Source organism: Mixophyes fleayi, chromosome 10 (assembly GCF_038048845.1).
Source record: "Mixophyes fleayi isolate aMixFle1 chromosome 10, aMixFle1.hap1, whole genome shotgun sequence".
Classification (NCBI taxonomy): domain Eukaryota; kingdom Metazoa; phylum Chordata; class Amphibia; order Anura; family Limnodynastidae; genus Mixophyes; species Mixophyes fleayi.
In genome coordinates, this window is record NC_134411.1 from 48,865,127 (window position 1) to 48,887,403 (window position 22,277).

The window sequence follows — 22,277 nt, forward strand, 5'->3', positions numbered from 1 at the left end:
CTGACATTCCTTGGGCTAGCATTTCAATGGATTTTGTTACCGATCTCCCTGCTAGTCACAGCTTCAATATCATCTGGGTAGTGGTGGATCGGTTCTCAATAATGTCCCATTTCATTCCCTTGAAAGGTCTACCATCTGGCTCCGAGCTTGCTGTTGTATTCATCAAAAAGATCTTCCGCCTTCATGGTTGTCCGCAAGAGATTATCTCTGATTGGTGTGTGCAATTTGTATCAGCCATTGGAGATCATACTATAAAAGCTTGGGTATTGGGCTAAAATTTTCTTGGACAGACTGAACACATCAATCAAGATCTGGAGCTGTTCTTATGTTGTTTCTCCTCAGACGAGCCGTCTAGTTGGATTACTCTGTTACCATGTGCTGATATCGCCCACAGCAATGATGTTCATGAGTCCTTTGGGTCCTCTGTGGTTTTTCTGTTTGGTCAAGACCCTTTCTTACATGCATTGCTTCCTAATACCATCTCTACGGTTCCTGATGCAGGTACCTTGGTGCGTAATTTCTCTCTCATCTGGACCAAGATGGAAACCAAACTCCTGGAGTCCTCCTCCCAATACAAGGTGGCAGCAGATCATCATCGAAAGATGCTCGCTGCTCTCCATGTGGAAGATAGAGTTTGTCTTTCCACATGAAATCTGAAAATTAAGGTTCTCTCCATGAAATTTGCGCCTAGATTTATTAGAGTTTACTATCTTACATGTTATTAACCCAGTTATCTGCAAGCTCCGCCTACCTTCTTCCTTAAGAGTTCACATTTCACTCTTGAAGCCTGTAGTTAAGGAGGCCTCCTGACCTCTTCCCGTATCTACTATTGCAGGTGACGAATATGAGGTTAGCCACATTCTATCATCTTTCCCATGGTCAACCTCAGTTTCTGGGTCATTGGAAGGGCTTCGATCCCAAAAAGAGGTCATGGGTTAAACAGAAGGGCCTTTATGCTCCTCGTCTACTATGGGATTTCCTTAAATGTTGCCCAATTGCTCCTTGTACCAGCAGAAAGGGGGGGTACTGTCTCTGCACCCCCTACATCTTGTTGCATAGCAACCAGACGCCGCACTTCCGGCTGCTCAGCTGGCTCTGAAGAGCATGCGTACCCTGTTGCTAGGCAACAGGATGCAATCTCGGACTAGCCAGTGCTGTTGACGTCGGTAATTAGCGCCGGGCTGTCACTATTTAAAGAGGCTTCTGGAACCCTTAGGGTGCCAGAGTATCAGGTCCCACCTCTACTCCAGCGTCTCCTGTGGTTTATCTCTGCTCCTGGTTATTGAATTCGGCTTGTTCCTGACTTTCCCTTTTTGTTGACCACTGCTGCTCTATTCTCGTTGATTTTGACCTTGGCTTGTTTGCTGATGCTTGTTTTGAACTTCGATTCAGTACTGCCCTTGTCCACCTGGTTCTGACCCGGATCACCTGACCATTCTTCTGTTTTTTTGGAAGCTGTACTGGAGAATCGTGACCTGCGCATCCCTAGCAGCCAAACCCATACCTCCTTGTGGGGTCCCTGGTGAGGACCAGGAGCACGTGAAACTCCGTGCCTCTAGTTTCAGCAGCGCAAATACCAGCAGGCAGCACCTTGCTTGGGCGTGACAGGTGTTTAACGTTGCCATTGCAGAAGTCCAAATCTTGTCCCCACAGTTGTTTTTGCTGGTGCACACTGTAGCAGGAAGACCACACCCTTAATAGACTATTTGTTATAATGACAACCACACATAGCTCTCTATTAGTGGGGCTGGTTGAAGATTTTGTAGGATGTGCATGCTGCCTTATTCATTTTTAACACTGCACTGTACCGTTCTTTAATACAGGTGCAAATGCGCTTCTTTATCAAAAAATGTTCCTTTTAAAGTACAGCTGTTAGGTAGAGGAGTGCATTATTAGACACACTCTGAGCAATGTAATAAAATGCTTCACACACACAAAAGTATAACAAAGTAATAAAGACATGCCCCATTACCTCTTAACTCATATTTTTTAATAAAGCCACAAAAAAGGCTTGCCCAAGCAGTAATTTAGAAAAAAAACATGTATGGTACTAAAAGAGTAAGAATTTGACCTTTGATGTGATGTTTACAGGGCTATTCTTAAAGATTTTTCTGCTTCTTCAGACACTTAGGGCCTGATTCATTAAGGAACTTAAATTAAGAAGTTTCTTATTTCAGTCTCCTGGACAAAATCATGTTACAATGCAAGGGGTGAAAATTAGTTTTCTGTTTTGCACATAAGTTAAATACTGACTGTTTTTTCATGTAGCACACAAATATCAACTTTAAATTTCAGTGTACAAATAAGCTATCAAGTATTTGTGTGCTACATGAAAAACAGTCAGTATTCAACTTATGTGCAAAATAGAAAACTAATTTTCACCCCTTGCATTGTAACATGGTTTTGTCCAGGAGACTGAAATAAGAAACTTCTTAATTTAAGTTCTTTAATGAATCAGGCCCTTAGTTTGCAGAGGTTGCTAACAGGAGGTGTGGACCCCAGTGTGCATTGAGAGAAACATCAATACAATGGTGCAATACAAAAGTGTTTTCAGTGTGCATCTGGTGCATTTTGTTAATGAGCTGCTTGGTCAAAGGTATGAAACAAATAAGCTAATATATAAATATAACTAGAGATGCTCAGACTCGGTTCCCCGAGAACCGAACACATCCGAACTTAGCAGATCCGAGTACCGAGTCAAGACGGCTTGGTACTTTCGCGAGTCTTGGATTCTATAAGTACCGCCCTCCCCGGGGATCTAGCGCCATTTCACAGATGAACACAGAAAGGGTAGCACTGTTCTTGGCAGTCTCTAGTGCAGTTGGGCAGCGTCATAGGTACAAAAGAAAGAGGAGGGGTAGCAGTGTTCTTCAAAGTCTCCAGTGACATTCCGGAGAGTTCCATTGCTCCATTACTAATAGTGATTGTTGAAATAGAAATAATAGGGCTGGCAGGCTTGGACTTCTAAATCTGCAGTCACATGGTACTGTGTTATATAGGTAACACACAAATAGGAGAGCTCCATTGCTCCATTACTAATTGTCATTGCTGAAATACAAATAATAGGGCTGGCAGTGTTGTTATTAATCTGCAGTCACATTGTACTGTGTTATCAAAATGGATTCACAGCAGTACACAGAAGACCAGGAGCACCAAGCAACTGCTGGCACCAGTCATGATGATAGTAATCCCTCTACATCATCTGCTAAAGCCTATGTTAAAGTGCATAGTGTTTTTAGGTCAGGGAAACAAAAATGTAAAAAAATACCTTTTCCCTTGGTCAAGAAAAAAAGACCTTTAATCAAGGAAAAGTTATCTGCAGAAAAAAATAAAATTGCCAACATGCCATTCTACACATGCAGTGGCAAGGAAAGAATGAGGCTTTCGCTTTTCTCTATGAGTGCTAGTTCTGCAACTGTCACTGAGGCATCTACTTGTAAGGTAAGTCATGACCAAGTAAGACCTTGTCATTCGGACTCCAAAAGTGGTGTCCAAATACTTTTACATGTAAAAGCCGAGCTTGAAGAAAACAGTTAAGTATTAGAGGAAAATGTATGTTCAGATTCAGAAATAAAACAAATCTCTGAGGAGAGTCTATCCACGAGTGCAATGTGTAATCCTGACCTGTCTGATAGTGTACCCATAAAGAAGGCCCCTTTCAACATTTCTGCAGATGTGTGCATGAACAGCCCAAGTATAGCCGATGATACACAAATTGAGGATGCCACTTTGGAATTGCAGGATGAGGGGGATATTTGTGTAGCTGACGAGGGCGCTAATGAGGATGTTGATGAGGATGATGTTGTTTGTATAAGTCCTGCACCAGTGGAAGCTGTTCTTGCACGTGATAAGAAGAAGGCCATTGTCATGTCTTGGCATAAGACCAAAATATCCACCTCTTATGTGTGGAATTATTTTTACCCAACTCCTGACAACAGTTGTCTAGCCATTTGTAGTGTTTGTAAAGCCATAGTCAGTAGAGGTAGGGACCTTAACCATCTAGGAACCTCATCCATTTTCTCAACAATATCCTCAGTTGCGATCGGAGTTAGTCCTGCATCCAAGTTGGTAAGGCTAGATGACTCCTCTACTATCCTGGATTCCTCAGAAGAATTCTTGAGCTTTTTAATAAACGACAGGGACGTGCAGGAGATGCTGTCTGTGGCCCATAAAATGTCTGGACATTTTTGGCATTCGGCAACAGCATGTAGGAGATTGCAGCAGCTATTATTATTATTATCATTTATTTGTTAGGCGCCACAAGGTTTCCGCAGCGCCGCACATAGTACATACAGTAGACTATACAGGGTATAACAGTACAGAACAATAAACAAAAAGTACCAATACTTCAGAAACTTCAGGCAGGCTGATGCAATAGACAGGGAGCAGAAGAATGGGCAAGGAGACAGGAGGGAAGAGGGCCATGCTCATGCGAGCTTACATCCTAAGGGAGGGTTAAACAGACCAGGCACAAGAGGAGCCAGTTGAGGGAATGGGAGAGAGGGGAGAATGAGCGGAGGAGATGGGGGTTAAGTGGATGGTTGGTAGGCTTTGAGAAAGAGGTGAGTTTTGATTGCACGTTTGAAGGAGCACAGAGTAGGAGAGAGGCGGATGGAGCGAGGGAGGTCATTCCAGTGAAGGAGGGATGCACGGGAAAAGTCCTGGATTCTGAAATGGGAAAAGGTGATCAGAGTGGAGGAGAGGCGGCGGTCATTGGCCGAGCGCAGGGAGCGGGCGGGAGTGTGAATGGAGAGGAGGTTAGAGATATAAGGGGCAGCAGAGTGGGAGAGAGCCTTGTAAGTGGTGGTGAGGAGTTTGAAAAGAGTTCCGTAGGGGAAGGGGAGCACGTGTAGGGCAAGGCAGAGAGGGGAGGCAGAGGAGGATGAGAGGTAGATGAGAGGTAGATGAGTCTTGCGGCCGCATTGAGTATAGAGCGGAGGGGGGAGAGACGGGAGTGGGGGAGGCCGGTGAGGAGGAGGTTGCAGTAGTCCAGGCGGGAGATGGTGAGTGCGTGTATGATGGTTGTGGTGGCCTCCTGAGAGAGAAAGGGACGGATGCGGGCGATGTTGCGTAGTTGGAAGCGACAGGCTTGGGCAAGGGAATGAATGTGGGGGGCAAAAGAGAGAGAGGAGTCAAGGGTGACACCCAGGCAGTGGAGTTGGGTGACAGAGGAGATGGTAGTGTTGTTAACGACAATGGAGAGGTCATGGTGGGATGGGATCCCCAGCGCGATAGAAGGATGGATAGAAAGAGAGGGGGGGGAAGGGAAAAAATGGTAGTTGAAAATGCAAAGTAGGAATGGTACATTTGTATATGATTGTGACAACATATTGTTTTTAACACTGCCACATTCATTTATATACATATACCATATTGAGATGTCTTTATTTTGTCCGCATTAGTGAGTCCACGTTATTTACACTGTCACAATCATATACAAATGTACCATTCCTACTTTGCATTTTCAACTACCATTTTTTCCCTTCCCCCCCCCTCTCTTTCTATCCATCCTTCTATCGCGCTGGGGAATCCATTGTTGTTGTATCCCATAGGGGTTTGAGACCACCCCTTCTGTTTGTTCCTCTGGCTGCCTATTTCATCCCACACGTGGATAGCGCGGATCCCCCACTATTTGTTCATGGTGGGATGGGAGGCTGGGAGGAGGAAAGACAATGAGTTCAGTTTTGGAAATGTTGATTTTGAGAAAGCACTCCGACATCCAGGAGGAGATGGCGGAGAGGCAGTCAGATACCTGAGCGAGGAGGGTGGAGGAAAGATCAGGTGAAGAGATGTAGAGTTGAATGTCGTCAGCATAAAGGTGATACTGAAGGCCAAAAGAGGAGATGAGAGCACCAAGGGAGGAAGTATAGAGCGAAAAGAGTAGAGGGCCGAGAACGGAGCCCTGTGGGACTCCTACAACGAGAGGGTAGGGGGAGGAGAAAGATCCAGACGTGGATACAGAGAAGGAGCGGTTAGCGAGGTATGAGGTGAACCAGGCGTGGACAGAACCAGAGAGGCCGAGAGAGAGAAGAGTTTGCAGCAGGATGGAGTGGTCCAGCTACAAGAGCAATTTAATTTGTACTGCCACCAACTGAAGCAAGAGGTGGTGACAAGGTGGAATTCCACCCTGTATTGCTTCTGCGGATGGAGGAACAGCGAAAAGTCATCCGCGCTTACTCATCAAAACATGATATTATGAAAGGTGAGGGAATGTACTTTAGTCCAGCACAGTGGGGAACACTTTCCGTGTTGTGCAAGGTGCTCAAACTATTTGAAGTTGTCACCTGTGAAGTGAGTTCAGACACTGCTAGCTTGAGTCAAGTCATTCCAATAATTAGACTCTTGGAAAAGCATCTTGAGAAATTGAAGGAGGAGATGAAACAAAGAAATTACGCTAAGTATGTCGGACTTGTAGATCAAGTACTGTATTTGCTTCGCCAGGATCCAAGAGTTATCAACATCTTGAAATCGGATCTCTACATTTTGGCGAATGTGCTTGATCCTAGATTTAAAAGCTATGTCTTCTTTTACATTCAAACTGACCCAGATCTCAAGAGATGCAAGGAGCTCCTGGTGAGCAAGTTGACAGATCAAGTGGTACATGACACGACTACGTCTCCTCATTCAGTTTCTCAAGCAGCTGTTGCTAGGAAAAAACTTAGCTTTCCCAAGAGACCCACTGGTGATGCAGATGAGTTAGCACAAAATTTTGACATCTCGTCTGATCTAAAAGAATTGCACAAAAATGGTGACAGCTCTGCCATAAAATGACCTACAAATTCCACAAGGAAGACCTTTACCAGCAAATAGTGGATACTGGACAGTGACAAGAACAATGTGACTGGAGACTGGAGAGTGACAAGAACACTACTACCCCTGTTTCTGTGTGAGCAATGGCACTGAGACTGGAGAGTGACAAGAACATTATAACTGGAGACTGACAATACCACTGCTACCCCTTTTTCTGCGTGAGCAATGGCCCTAAGCAATGGCACTGAGACTAGAGAGTGACAAGAACAATGTGACTGGAGACTGACAAGAACACTGCCACCCCTATTTCTGTGTGAGCTATGGCACAATACAATGTCATTGGAGACTGCCAAGAACACTGCCACACCTCCTTGTTCTGCTTGAGCAATGACGCTGGCCAACTGCACTGGAGACTGTCAAGAACCGCCGGATCTCCGTGGAAGGCAGTACTTCTAGAATCCAAAACTCGCGACGCAACAATGATATTTGCTTCATTTAAAATTCTGAATGCGCAAAAGTACCGAGCCGAGCCGGCTCAGTAGTCAGATTTGCGATGTTCAGATTGGCTCGGTTTTCCGAACACCGAGTCCGAGCATCTCTAATAATAGCTTACTAAACTGCTAAAGCACTGGATTTTTTATATTGAGGGAATAGGCCAATCTAGCACTGCTTAAGTATGTGTGTAAGCCTTCAAGAGATATTCATGAACTCTGGAGTTCAAGTTTTTAATTAAAAAAAATAGCATTTTTTGCAAAAAACAAACAAACAAAAAACCCAATTTTTTTATCACTACTTAATGTAAACAATACAAACCTGAATGGTACTTTCAGCAGATGCCTGTGATTCAATTGATGTGAGGTTCTCAGTATCATATTCACAGGTTCTGCCATGAAGATATGAAAATTGAATGACATTGTTAGACAAATAATCTGTATTTTTTTGTTGAGTTTGGTAGGAATCTTCTCTAGAGGTCTCCATAATGCATCTTCTTTTTTTCAAACAATGACTGGAACAGCCTAGGTACAATAGGAACACAGGCTACTATACAAAGAGTCACACACATCAATTAATATTAGAGATAGTTACTAAGTTTAGTAAAACAGCTTATTTGCATGCAAATACGTACAGTACAATCAAATGTTCTTGGAAAATCTACAAAGAACATAAATAATTCTGGTTCAAATTACTCAAAAATTAAGGTCCAGCATCTAATCTGTACTACCCAAAAAAATATTACTGCTATACTGTATCATGTTTGAGGCTAAATATTTTATAATATGACATCAAACCAAAACATTATTTTAAGCATACCTAACAGATGAATTGATACTGTAAGTATTCCACCTCATGTAGAGTAATTTTGTCTCAACAGAAAGTTTGCTGCTTCCAACACGCATCTTCATAATCTAGCATGTTTTTTGTAAGGATGGATATCTCCACTAAAGACTGGACATTGCATCATTTAGGATGTAAAAATCATATTATGGTGGAGCTCTAGGGAGGGGGTAAGGCTTTCTATACTGGCTGCATTTAGACCGAATATAAAACAGAAGTCAGCAATTTTTTGCTGCTCTACATCAGACGGGTATATGAGATATTCATATTGTACCTATATCTGGAAAGTGCACTGTGAAAAAAATGTTCTCAAGTACACTTCTTGTTGAGTAAATACTTGCACTTCAATTTCCATGGAATATTTTGTTTAAAGATTATAATGCTTGATATAGCATTTCACTATTGTCCATAATAACCACTGTGGGCACGATCCATTAAAGTCTGAAGTCATTTTGCGCCAATTCGGTATGGCAACCCCCACTCATGTTAAAAATGCAAACAGACAATCCTGCATATAGCCACATTAGTTGTGGAAATATCCCAGTTTTCTTTACTGCACAAAGCTGCAAATTAGCTAGTACAATTATATATTTGTCAGGATCTGACTTCACTTGTGCTGCAGCATTGCCTCAGGATGCTGCTTTTCCGGAAGCTCCTGTCTCCTGGACTACACTGGAATTAACATTATGGTATTTTCCTTGAAATACCTCTGACCCATCAGAGGTGCTGCTATTGTGCCTCTTCTTTCACAAGCAGGGGTTAACCCGTTGCACCAGCTAAACACTGCAACTGTTTTATCCCTATTTAAACCTTGCAGTACCTCTGACCCATCAGAGGTGCTGCTATTGTGCCTCTTCTCTCACAAGCAGGGGTTAACCTGTTGCACCAGCTAAACACTGCAACTGTTTTATCCCTATTTAAACCTTGCAGTACCTCTGACCCAACAAAGGTGCTGCTACTGTGCCTCTTCTCTCACCAGCAGGGGTTAACCTGCTGCACCAGCTAATTACTGCACCTGTTCTCTCCCTCTTTATGCCTGCCTCCCTCAATTCACATTTGCTGGTCATTTATGTTACTATTCCTGATGTTGTTGTTCTCATTTGTTACTTCTGTTTCTTCTCCTGTTCCCTGGGACTTCTGCAAGCTGCTAGTCGACATCCCTGTTCCTGGTTCTTTGAACCTTTTTCTGCACTATTTAAATCATATCTGCTCAATAAATATTATTATGCTTTCACCATACGCCAGGCTCCATAGCTGTCATGTCCAGCTCTCAGCACAGTAGTGTGATAATATTGTAACAACCAATTAATCTTTGAACCAATATAACATTTAATCTGATTATGCCACATTGTAGGTTGGTGCTGTTAAACATCATGATGGAGATAGGAATGTTTAGTGACAGTAGGTGCATCCAACAATGGCACGAGAAATAGTTGTAATTAGTTCCTGACTCCCAGATATATATATAAGCACAACATTCAAATAGGATATTTTTGTACATTGCAGAAACACAGTAGTACTTCCACAGAGTATAGGGTAGTTGCAGGTACATCATTATGTAGTGTCACCAGGAACTTCGTCTTGATAGACCTGGGTTATGGTTACCAAATATCCCCATTTCACATGGACACTTCCCATTTTGGGGGACCTATGCCTACAAAATTGCTATTCCTGAAATCCCTAGGCAACTGTGTACACACACACACACACACACTAGCAAGCCCTACTGATACATGACAGGCACCTCTATAACACACTATAGGTTTGTATTCTTGTAGCAAAGAAACCTGACACTCAGTAAGTAGAGATCAGAAAAGTAACCAGTTAAAAAGTATAAGATGAATAGGGTAAAGGATAGCAGTAAGAAAGAGAGAAGCCTACAACTTTGCTTCTGTGGTTCATCTAGTTCAGGGAAAAAAATTATTCTTGCGCTTAATACTTGAAGCTCTAGTATATAATAAACAGAGTATAACAGTATACACCATATGGCAAGTAGATAAGTTTTCAGTAATGAAACACACTTATCCAGTTTTTATGATATCAATGCTTTGGACAATCTTACACCAATTTCCACCGGTTGTTGTTATATCATTTGTGTTCCAAAAGAAAAAATACCCATAGTAATATGAAGTCTAAGTGCTATTACACTTATCTGTGACTCCTCTACCACAGATACAACACGTTTCTCAGACCTCTGTCTGCTTCTTTTGATCTAAATGTGTCACTGGCAGTGAGCGAGAAGTGTCAGTATTTATAGAGGATAATTACGTATAATTGACATAGTTGATTAAACTAGCTAGTGATATTTCTTGTGCAACACAAAATCTTTTTAAAATGTTCTGTAACACGTGCAGATACCGGTAAACTCATATAAAGTGATGTGTGTTCTAATCTTAATAGCAGAAGTATAAAAGTAAATAATAATTACATATTCTAGAGATGTGTGCTGACTCCCTTGTTTTGGTTTTGGTTTTGGTTTTTAAATGTGTTCATACTTTGGTTTTCTGACAGGTTTTGTGAAAAATCACAAAAGGTTTTGGTTTTGGATCTGGATTTAATTACAAATTCTGATAAATATGCAAAATAATGTCATTTGAAGCTGTTTTTGCTCCTATATTACAATTTAGAGCATTAACAATATTTTCCAGTCATTTTTAGTCTAATGATTCTTTCACAACTGTCCAAATTGTCACCAATTTTGCCCAAAGTCAGCAGTAGAGGCAGGCTGGGATGGGGAGCACATGCCCCCAGAACAGTCCCATAGTGGGTTATCTTCTGCTAGGTCACTGGGCCATTTGCATTTTTTTCTCCTTTGAATTCATCCTAATAGGCTGCTGAGTCGAGTCTTGCCCCCTTCCGGGTTAAAATTTGCCACCTAGGCCTATCATCATCCACATTTACTTATATAGCGGCGAGATTTTTAAAGCTCTGCTCTTGGCTACTGATGAATGCTCTGCCCATCGAGAAGTGCTTAGTACTAGTCTTTGAAGTTTTTGGTATAGGTGCAGGAAACCTTTTTTTATTTTTATAAATGTCTAACTCATTCATTTATTCATATCACTGTTCATTCAATGATCTGCCTGCTACTGTAACTTCACTGTCTATGATGCATGCCTTGTAACATTCAATATGTATTGTGTGCGTAGTCTTTGCAGTTTTGTAGTATGGGTGCAGGACATTTAAAAAGTTCTGTCTTATTGTTGAAAATAATAATTAAAAATTTTAAAGTAGTTGTGTTCTTGAATAAGAAAGAAAGGATGAACAAAGGTTCAAAAAGTAGGACTTGTTAGCACTCCTGTCCCAATAAAATATAACTTTTATTAATTTTATTAAAATTGAAATTCAAACCAGACAAAAAAAGAGTAAAATATTAAAAAGGTAACAAATACACAATAGACATGTGATTAAAATAAACCACGCTGGTGGGGAATGTGAATTATACAATAATTGAGATTATACTCTCAGACATAGATAAAGGGATGTACAAAAAATATGTGCTGGCTGTACAAACACACACGAAAATGTCTCAATACTGAATGATAACCACCATTCTGTATATTGTGGTTGTAATCCTAATCATATTACTTGGGGCGCTCATTAATGGTGTGAGAGCTGCCTTATATTTAACACATAAGTAACGTTCGTATAGTGAGATAGTTCTCTTTAGTACAGGATGTCCTGAAACGCAGTATTAGCAATCCACAAATGCACAAAGATGTCACAGCTATTATGTATCACCACCTATTTTCAACTCGTGGACATGTTTGTTGCTATATGTGTAGAGCGCTGGATAATCGTATGTGAGCAGAGCCTTTAAATAATACATCAATTATTACTGGAACTCATGTATGCCGGGGCGTGATTACATTATATGTGTTAACAACAACGTAGGTAAGGAGAGACAATTGTCAGGGTTACTATTTATATAAGCCAGACTAAAGACTGCATAGTAGCGTGACTGTCTCTGCCTTTGTAGATAGGCAGATTAATTGAACTAATTATATCGCAAGTTGCTCATGATGCATGGCGTTCAAATTTAAGGCTAATTGGAAATACTTGGTTTGTACACCGATTTGTGTATGAACTACTCGCTATATGCTGTCTATCTGTTCTAGAATAAACAGGATATTTGCGCATCTTCTAAAATGAATTCTTTTTTTTAAATAACATTCCACAGATTCTAAGCTTTGATTGTGACAGGTATATAAAGATGAAACATTTGCTATGCAGAATAAAAAGTTTTGTTTCCATACAGTTTGTCTCATAATCAGTATAATTTGAGTTGAATCTCTAATATAATGAAGGAGATAAGCACTAAATCTTGTAAAAATGAGTTTACATATCTAGATAGGCCTGATGTAAGGGACTCTATTCCCAAAATAATTGGTCTTCCTAGTATTGAATCTGTTATGTACGTCTAGTCGCTATCCAATGACGATTGTCCACTTCAAATTGTTTTGGTTCCAAAGCACAATGCGATTTAATAGCAGAAAGCAGCAGAGTAACAATTCAATAATATAAGTACAGCTGATTACATATGCAGGCGCCCTGGATCCAGCATATTGTCATTCAGTCCTGAAGTCTGTGGTTGAGATGAGTGTCTGCTAGGCCCAGAGCTCTTACTTATATACAGTCAGTGATACAGTGAAAACAATACAGATGATTTGGCATGTTTCCATAGGTTCAGGCTTCAGGACGGTCCAGTGTAATGCAGGTCATTGGCCAGTTCAAACAATGCCCTCCAAGGGTGGGGGTCAGCTCTCCAAAAGATGCATACTAATTTTCTCACCGAAAGCTGGTTCAAATTGGTCTATTTACATTACACACACAATTCAATTTTGATAATTTTTTCCCTATAACCCATATCTTGCATACGCAAGAAGCGATATCTTAGCTGATATTTCATGTGAGCATGTTATGAACATCATGTTATGTATGCCACAATCTGTATAATGAGTACTCTTTTTTTTGGGAGGTTCCAGCCTCTACAGTGTGATTAGTAATTTAGCACCGTGTATTGTTTTTTTTATAATATAGCTCCGCCCTACACTTATAATTTAACTGACAGTCAGGAACTGTGCATGAGAATATTAGTCAACTTTTCTATCTATGAGTTTTTGAAGAGTATGATTTTGATTATATTGTGGCAGCAGTGGCTTAGTGGTTAGCACTTCTGCCTCACAGCGCTGGGGTCATGAGTTCAGTTCCCGACCATGGCCTTATCTGTGTGGAGTTTGTATGTTCTCCCTGTGCTTGCGTGGGTTTCCTCCGGGTGCTCCGGTTTCCTCCCACACTCCGAAAAAAACTAGTATGTTAATTGGCTGCAATCAAAATTGACCCTAGTCTCTGTCTGTCTGTGTCTGTATGTTAGGAAATTTAGACTGTAAGCTCCAATGGGGCTGGGACTGATGTGACTGAGTTCTCTGTACAGCGCTGCGGAATCAGTGGCACTATATAAATAAATGATGATGATGATGATGGTGTGTATAAGTGTTTGCACGTGTTGTGGTTAATTACGCTGCTCCACGCCGTAGCGTGCTATTCGCATAATTTCAGACATAGACAATCAGATTGATTGATATTAATTTGAAATGACCATATCCAATTATTTGACTTCGACAGCTCTACCCTTTGATAGTGCACAAAACTATCACCTAATTATGCTTTCGATTTAAGGATTATACAGCAGTTCTTCATTTACCATGATACTTGTACTCCTCACCACCATTACAGTCTCACTTTCAATGTTTTCCTCAGTAGACCGTTTTCCACACTTCCACACAGTAGGAACACATCTAACAAATAAGCCAACTACTAAGATGACACTAAGTATAAGAATAAAGAGCTTACCTATACTAGCAACCATTTCCTGTAGCCACTCTCCTAGACCAGAGAATCACTTTGCAGGATTCAACCATGAGAACCATCCTGCCACCTTTTCTCCAACCTCATACAATGAAGAATTATGGTTCTTCCGAAACTCCCTTTTTAGCTGCAGAATTTCATCCATTTTCCGGTCTATAACTTCCTTGGTGTCATGGTTCCACAAACGACGTCAAGACTTTACGATACAAATCCTAGGGTTTGCACAGTTTAGCGCTACCCCAGCAAGGCGCAGAGTCTAACGAAGAGACGGTATTCACCAGGGACCGCCGCAAGAGGGTCAGCTCTGAGGACAAATAGAAGATCACACTGGAACAGATGATAGAGTGTGGGCTCTGCAGTCTAGCCGGTTACCTCACAGGAATGGAGTGGAGAGAATCAGCTTGCAACAAATGTAGAGGGTCAGCTCTGCGGACAAATAGATAAAGCACACTGGAACAGGGATAGAGCGTCAGCTCTGCTGACAAGCAAGACACTAGAGGGAAGCCAAGTCTTAGCACCAGGAGTGACTCAAAGAACAGGCACCGGATGTCTAGGGGAGGTGCCTTTTAAACTTGGTGCCAAATAGTCTGGCCAATGGGAGACCAGCCAAGGATTTTTAAATACGGCGGACCCAAGATGGCGGCACCCGGGACGGAGTGGACCGCTGGAGGAAGGCAAGTCTGCCGGGGGTCGGGAGCACTGCCCGATCACCCGGCGTGTGACAATTGGGGTCATCAGTATTACTGGTCATGTACGTGCAACATTTTACACCAAATTGGGTGGTCAAAGTGACACAATATCCACCAATAACAGACGTGAAGTAATTCAACACCATTCTATGTTGAACCAACTCCTTTTTATAAGTCTGTTGCTCCTTACCAGTATACCTGAAAGTGTCATCATACATCTCGGTGATATTGTCTATTAATTTAGCTAGGTCCTGAATATACCTAAAATTTAGAGTTCCCCGAGAGATCCTGGTGCGATTTAATGCAACCATAACTTGGAAACTAGTGGTTTCCCTAAACAATTTTGTAGCTATGGGTTCTTCACCAGGAATCATATTTCTTTTGCCACGATGTTCATATTGTATGTGTATGGATGGAGGTGATGTAGTCCTATGGCTATCAATCATTTCATCATGTGTAATGGTCATGGCCTCGGGAACCAATTTACCTAAAAAGCACAAATCCTTGGAACTCGGAGTTAACCAGGAATAAGTCTTTCTCCCACAAACATAGTACACATCATCTGGGAGGACAAAAGGTACACTACGATCATTGATAATATCACAAAAAATTTTGATGAAACTACCCATGCCGAGAATCTCCATTTGTTCAAGACAAGTGTTGGCATGGATAACATTTTGGCAATAACCTATAGGAACTTCCCCAATGGATACTCTCCTATGTCTGTTGACGTGTCCTAGTTTATGATGCCAATCACTATTCCTGCCTATTGGTGATCTTGAAAGTTTCCCATCAATGCTGACGTGGCGAGCCATTGTCTGATCAGTTAGGTCAGCTTCCCAATTCTCCAGTCTTTTTACATGTGAGATATTTAGACACAGCGAAGACCGATCTAAGGAGTATTGGCGAAGCTTTATACTAGAATACCTAGTGATATTATACCTCCCGTCTATGGACCTCCCTCCCCATAATTCGAGGACCTCAGAGATGTTTAATGGGAACGGTACTAATCCTATGTTATGCTGTCCCTGAGGCACATGAGAGCACACCCAGCACTCGGTTTGGTTTAAGACCTTGCCCACTAGGGAGTGATAATCCTCCAGAGGATGCCCACTCAAATCCAAATTACTATTGGACTGGCATCGCTGGATGCACTTCTCTTCAACTAGGGAGTCACAGTACTTACAGATACAATATTCCCCAGACAAAAGCCCCTCACACTGCCTCCAAGTTCCAGAGCTAGCAGATCTTTTCATAACCCCTGAACCAAGTTTGACAATGGACTGCAGTGATGGTTCTATCAACCTTCTCTCCAACTCCACTTCATCAATATCACTACCAGATCCTTTCTCCGTCATACGTCCTCCTTCACAAAAATAGGATGTCCTAAAAAGAAGAAAAAGAAGAAAAATCCTGGAACAAGAAAAAAGTAAAAATCGCCACTCCATTGCTGGGATAATAATCTTGGCAACGTTCTTGGCTCAGATGTCTTAGCTGCAGTCTTTAGGTCTCCCGGAATAGGTTCACCAGTGACAGATCTGTGTTGTCAGTCTGGACTTGGTCTTGCACCTTCTGCGGGTTGTTGACTTTCCTGCAGTGAGTAGAATAGAACCAAGTGTCTTTTTCTGCTACGTTCAGAGATGTGGTACTAGTCATCAACACTTACCTTACCTGAGCGTAAGAAATTGCGGATCATAACATATTCCCCAAGTTCAACATCATGACAGTTTGTTTCTGGCATACCAGGTGACAGCATTTTCAGTTTCTGTTGTTGTTGTTTTAGCTCTCTGCTCATTTTTATGAGATATTGCACAGTCACTTCATTATTGCACTTCAAATCGTCCTGTGGACCTATGATCAAATGAGGTTGTCTGCCAAAAATCTCAAAGGGGGAAAGATTAAGAGGAGGTCTGGGAGTGGTTCTGATGCTATTGAGGACTAGTGGCAAAGCTTCTGACCACACCAACCCAGTTTCAGCCATTATCTTACTCAGTTTGTTCTTAATGGTACCGTTTATCCTTTCCACTTTACCACTGGCTTGTGGTCGGTAAGGAGTATGAAGTCTGCTATTGATTCCCATAAGTTTACACATGTTCTGAAAGATATCACCAGTAAAATGAGTACCCCTATCACGTTCAATGATTCTAGGGACACCATATCTGCATACTGAACAATTTTGTTAGCAGTGAAAACAGCAGTATTAGTGGCAGCTGGAAATGCCTCTACCCAATTAGAAAACACATCAGTACAAACTACATATTTGAAATTCCTGCAAGGTGGTAATTGGATATAGTCAATTTGTATTACCTGAAAAGGTCAGTCTGTAGGAGGGATATGGGATGGCTCACTTGGTATTGTCTTCCCGACATTTTTCCTCAAACAGGTAAGACAAGACATTGCCTTCTTATTGGCTTGAGAAGAAAAGCCTGCTGCACACCAGTATGCTCTAACCAGCTTACACATACCTTCTTTACCCAGATGAGTCAGATCATGGGCTGCCTCAGCCAGGCCTAGGTAATATGCTCTGGGAGCCATGGGACTACCTTGTCCATCTCTCCAGAGTCCAGAGGACTCTTAACCGCATCCCTTCGCCTTCCAGACCGCCTTCTCCTGTAGGGAACACAAATCTTGCATTTCAATCAATTTCTGAGTGTCTACTGTCTGAAAAAACATTATTTTGTTGGTTGATACAGTTACAGGCAACCCTGCTGCCCATTTGGCAGCTTTATCCACCCTGCTATTGCCCACTGACACTGGGTATTCCTAGTATGTGTGGGCTTTGCATTTTATGATGGCTACTGCCTTGGGTAACTGTATCACTATCAAGAGTCCTTTAATGTGATGTGAGTGAGCTACTGGTGTGCCTGCTGCTGTCGTAAAGTTCCTAAGACGCCAAAGGGCCCTGAAATCATGTACTACCCCGAAGGCGTACCTAGAGTCAGTGTATATATTAACTGACTTACCCTCTGCCAACTCACATGCTCTCCTTAGTGCTACTAGTTCAGTCACTTGGACTGAGTGAGGTGGGCCAAGGGGTTCAGCTTCTACAACATCCTGATCATCTATAACATAGTTCTCCCATCTCAGTCTGTCTATGACAATTCCCTTCCATGTAAAATCTACATTTTCTAAGGGTGTGTTACATATGTCGGGTCTCGCAGTAAAAGTCTGGTTCAGATATTCCATACAGTCATGTGTATCTGTATACATGCAAAACTCATCCCCAACCAGAGTCACTTCTCATTGCACCCTTTGTGCATCTCGATGCACATATGGTAGGTATGTAGCTGGATTTAAATTATTGCACCGTTTGATGGTGATGTTTGCAGGTGCCATCAGAGCTAGTTCCCACTTTGTAAACCTAGCTGAAGAGACATGTCTGGTTTAGGCTGAATTGAACAGGGCAGATACTGCATGAGGTGTATAGACAGTTGTATCATGTCATAATACTACGTTCTCTTACTTACCAGAAAAGCAGTTGCTGCTACACTTCTTAAACATGTTGGGAGTGATCTTGCCAGTGTCCAATTGTGCACTGTAGTATGCTACCGATTTGCTAGCGTCACCATGTTTTTGTGTTATGACACCTGCAGCACAACCATCAGCTTCCGTACAGTATAACTCAAAGGGCTTTTCATAATCGGGTATTCTGAAAGCAGGTGCTCTAGTCAGACTATCTTTAAGGTTAAAGAATGCCTGCTCTGACTCCTCTGTGTGTGTGTGTAACACGGTCAGGTTTTGAGGCTAAGACTAACTCCTGCAATGGTAACGCCAGAATAGAAAAACCTGGGATCCAGGATCCACAATATCCACACATCCCCAAGAAGGTACAGATTTGCTGTTGGTTCTGTGGCAGAGTCATGTGTTGTATTGCCTGGATTTTGTCCGTTGTCAAGTGTTCTCGCCCCTGGATGAGACAGTGTCCCAAGTATTTAACCTTAGTCTGACATGGCTGTAACTTGTCCTTTGCAACCTTATGCCCTGTTTGTGAAAGATGAAGCAACAAGAATTTAGTATCATGTAAACATGACATAAACGAATCAGAGCACAATAACAAATTGTCCACATATTGAATTAGAACAGACCCATTGCTTGGTTGGAAGGATTGCAAGCAGTCATGTAAGGCTTGGAGAAAATACTTGGACTGTCTATGAACGCCTGGGGAAGTCTTGTCCATGTATATTGCACCCCCTTGTAAAAGAATGCAAAAATATATTGACAGTCAGGGTGAAGAGGGACCGAGAAAAAGTCAGAACACAGATCAATGACAGTGAAATGACTGGCAGACGTTGGAATCTGCATAAGGATGACAGCTGGATTGGGCACTATGGGGAATTGGCTCTCAACAACTTTGTTAACACCCCTTAAATCCTGGACTAATCTATAGCCCCTCCCCCCACTCTTCTTCACTGGGAAAATGGGACTATTGGCTGTGCTGGATGTACGAATTAAGATCCCTTGTTGCAACAGCCTCTCAATAGCAGGATACACTCCTAGTTCCACCTCTGGTTTTAATGGGTACTGTGGGATTTTTGGGCTTGCCTGCCAGTTTTCAGATTAACAATTACAAGAGCTACATTTGCCATCAATCCAGTGTCCTGTCCATATTTGGTCCATAGGGAATCCGGCATTTGCAGTAACATTTCCTTACCTGAGATGGACTTTGTTCTAGAACGGCAGAGTATAACATTAACCTTTGTGGAGTTTTCAATAGGTACTGTACCTCATGTGCAACCTTCCCTGGTATGTCTAGGAATACAACATCAGGGGTACAGTAAATGACATATCCCATTTTGCACAACAAATCCCTGCCCAGTAAGTTAGCAAGACCCGCTGCAGCCAAGAGAAATGAATGTTTGGTGTGCAAAGGCCCGATAGTAACCTCTGCAGGTTTAGTCAAAGGGTAATGTAACACTCTCCCCGTTATTCCCATAGCTGGAACGGATTTGTTAGTGACCTGTAGATTTAAAGGAGAAGTTATCACTGACCTGGCCGCCCCTGTATCTACAAGAAAGGTTTGTTTTGTACCAGCTATATCAACTGTCATTGTAGGTTCTTCCCTAAGGCTCTCAGAGTCAGGTGCCGCCTCCGCACCTCCGCTGGGTGCCGGAGACGGACACCTTCTGCCCGGAAGGAACGTCCCGTTCGATCACGTGACCGCGGCGCTCGCGCATGCACGATGCGCCGATTCGGTTGCCTGGCAACCCAGACGCTTCTCCGGCGATCAGCTGAGACTGATCGCCGGAACTTCATCATGAGGACTTCCTGCCAGCCACTATTTAAACTCCACTCTGGCACCATTTGAGTGCCAGAGTATTGGTTCTACCTGCTCCAGCTATTAGTTTGTTTACAGTTCCTGACCTCCTGTGTATTTGACTCCTTGGCTTGTTTGACCTCTCTGCCGGATATCTCCTGTACTTCGTTGCCTGCACTGGTATTGACCTTTGGACCGTTCCTGACTACTCTCTTGCCTTTTCCTCGTGGTACCTCGCTCTCGTCGCTACCTTCTGGCAGGGTCTTAATGAGCGCATCAAGGATGATTTAGCTTCTCGTGATCTTCCTTCTACTCTGGATGACATCATATCCTTGTGTATCAAGGTGGACATCCGCCATAGAGAACGAGCTTGCGAACGGGACCGCACTCGCCGGACGTTTCCTCGTTTAGCACCTAACTTTATTCCTCCTACTCAGCATACAGAGGAGCCTATGCAGATAGGCCGTTCTCGTCTGTCCCCAGAGGAACATGAGAGACGCATGAAAAACCGCCTCTGCTTGTATTGCGATGAACCAGGACATCTCCTCTCTGTTTGTCCCAAGAGGCCGGGAAACGCCACCTCCTAGGTGATAATAGGGAGGTCAACCTAGGACCCCAGTCCCTTTCTCCCTACCTTCGGAAGGAGTCTGAGTTTTTGATGCCAGTCACCTTGGTTTTCCCTAACGGCCCATTTACTACCTGGGCCTTTGTGGACTCGGGGTCCGCAGGGAACTTCATTTCTTCCAAGCTAGTGACCGAACTCTGCCTGGATACTATAGCCTTGTCTCAACATTTGATGCTCACTGCGGTGGACGGAAATAGAGTCTCCAATGGTTTAATCTCTCTCTCTACTTCTTCGCTTCAGATGGAGATAGGAGCACTTCACTCCGAGACTATAAGTTTCCTTGTGCTACCCCAATCCATTAACCCTATCATCTTGGGTCTACCCTGGCTGAAGCTCTATTCTCCACAATTCGACTGGCAGCGAGCTCAAGTTATCCGTTGGGGTTCATCCTGCAAAAAAAGATGTCTGGGATCTGTTTCTCCATCTAGACCTAAGCTGGTCTGTCTCCGTACTTCTGCCTTGGAGGACCTTCCTGAAGTCTACTCTGAGTTCGCTGATGTGTTCTCTAAAACTGCTTCCGAGATCCTTCCTCCCCATCGACCTCATCCCTGGAAAGAACATTCCTAGAGGCAGGGTATACCCATAGTCCTTGCCCGAGACACAGGCTATGTCGGAATATGTGGCTGAGAATCTCGTAAAGGGATTCATTAGGAAATCATCTTCTCCAGCAGGTGCAGGCTTCTTTTTTGTAAAGAAGAAGGACGGCTCTCTCAGACTGTGCATTGATTACAAGACACTTAATGCCATCACGATTAAAAATCGCTACCCCCTTCCTTTAATCTCTGAGCTCTTTGACCGTATTCGAGGGGCACGGATCTTTATGAAGTTGGACCTTAGGGGAGCCTATAACCTAATCAGAATTCGCAGAGGAGACGAGTGGAAAACTGCATTTAATACCAGAGACGGCCACTATGAATACCTGGTGATGCCGTTTGGGCTAAGTAACGCCCCAGCTGTCTTTCAGGACTTTGTGAACGAATAATTTAGGGATTTGCTCTACCAATCAGTGGTTGTTTATTTGGATGATATCCTAATCTTTTCACAAGATCTGTCCTCTCATCTCATACACGTGAAAGAGGTGTTTTCCCGTTTACGTGCTAATCTCCTATTCTGCAAGCTCGAGAAATGTCTCTTCAATTGCTCTCAAGTACCCTTCCTAGGATACATTGTATCAGGCTCCGGTCTTCGGATGGATCCAAGCAAATTGGAGGCTATTCGTAACTGGCCTCAACCTTCTGGGCTCAAGGCTACCCAGCGCTTTATAGGCTTCACAAATTATTATCGCCAATTCATTAAGGGGTTTTCTACGATAATTTCTCCCATTACTCTTCTCACTCGGAGAGGCGGCCAATCCAAGTCTTGGCCCCCAGAGGCTGTACGAGCATTTCTAGCAATCAAGGAGGCCTTCTTGTCTGCACCCATCTTATCCCTACCTGACCAAAATAAGCCATTTTTCTTAGAGGTGGACGCATCCTCCGTTGGAATCGGAGCGGTACTATCCCAAAAGAATTCGGAAGGCTTTCCTGTTCCTTGTGGTTTTTTCTCTAAGAGATTTTCTGCCAGTGAAACCAACTACGGAATTAGGGATAAGGAACTCCTCGCCATCAAGACCGCCCTGGAGGAATGGCGTTATCTGTTGGAGGGGGCACGCTTTCCCATCACAGTGTATACTGATCATAAAAACCTCACCTACTTACAGTCTGCACAATGTCTGAACCCACGACAGGCCCGCTGGTCGCTATTTTTTAACAGATTCCAG

The 22,277-nt window shown here is 42.8% G+C and overlaps 1 protein-coding gene across 1 annotated transcript in view; it reads right to left on the reverse strand.

Annotated features, from left to right (window-relative positions):
* LOC142103480 (uncharacterized) overlaps window positions 1-22,277 on the reverse strand; it is a 121,668-nt gene that overhangs the window by 46,583 nt on the left and 52,808 nt on the right. The window contains exon 6 of the mRNA XM_075187530.1: window positions 7,564-7,766. Within this exon, the coding sequence (XP_075043631.1) occupies window positions 7,564-7,766 (203 nt within the window). The remainder of the gene's footprint in view (window positions 1-7,563; window positions 7,767-22,277) is intronic.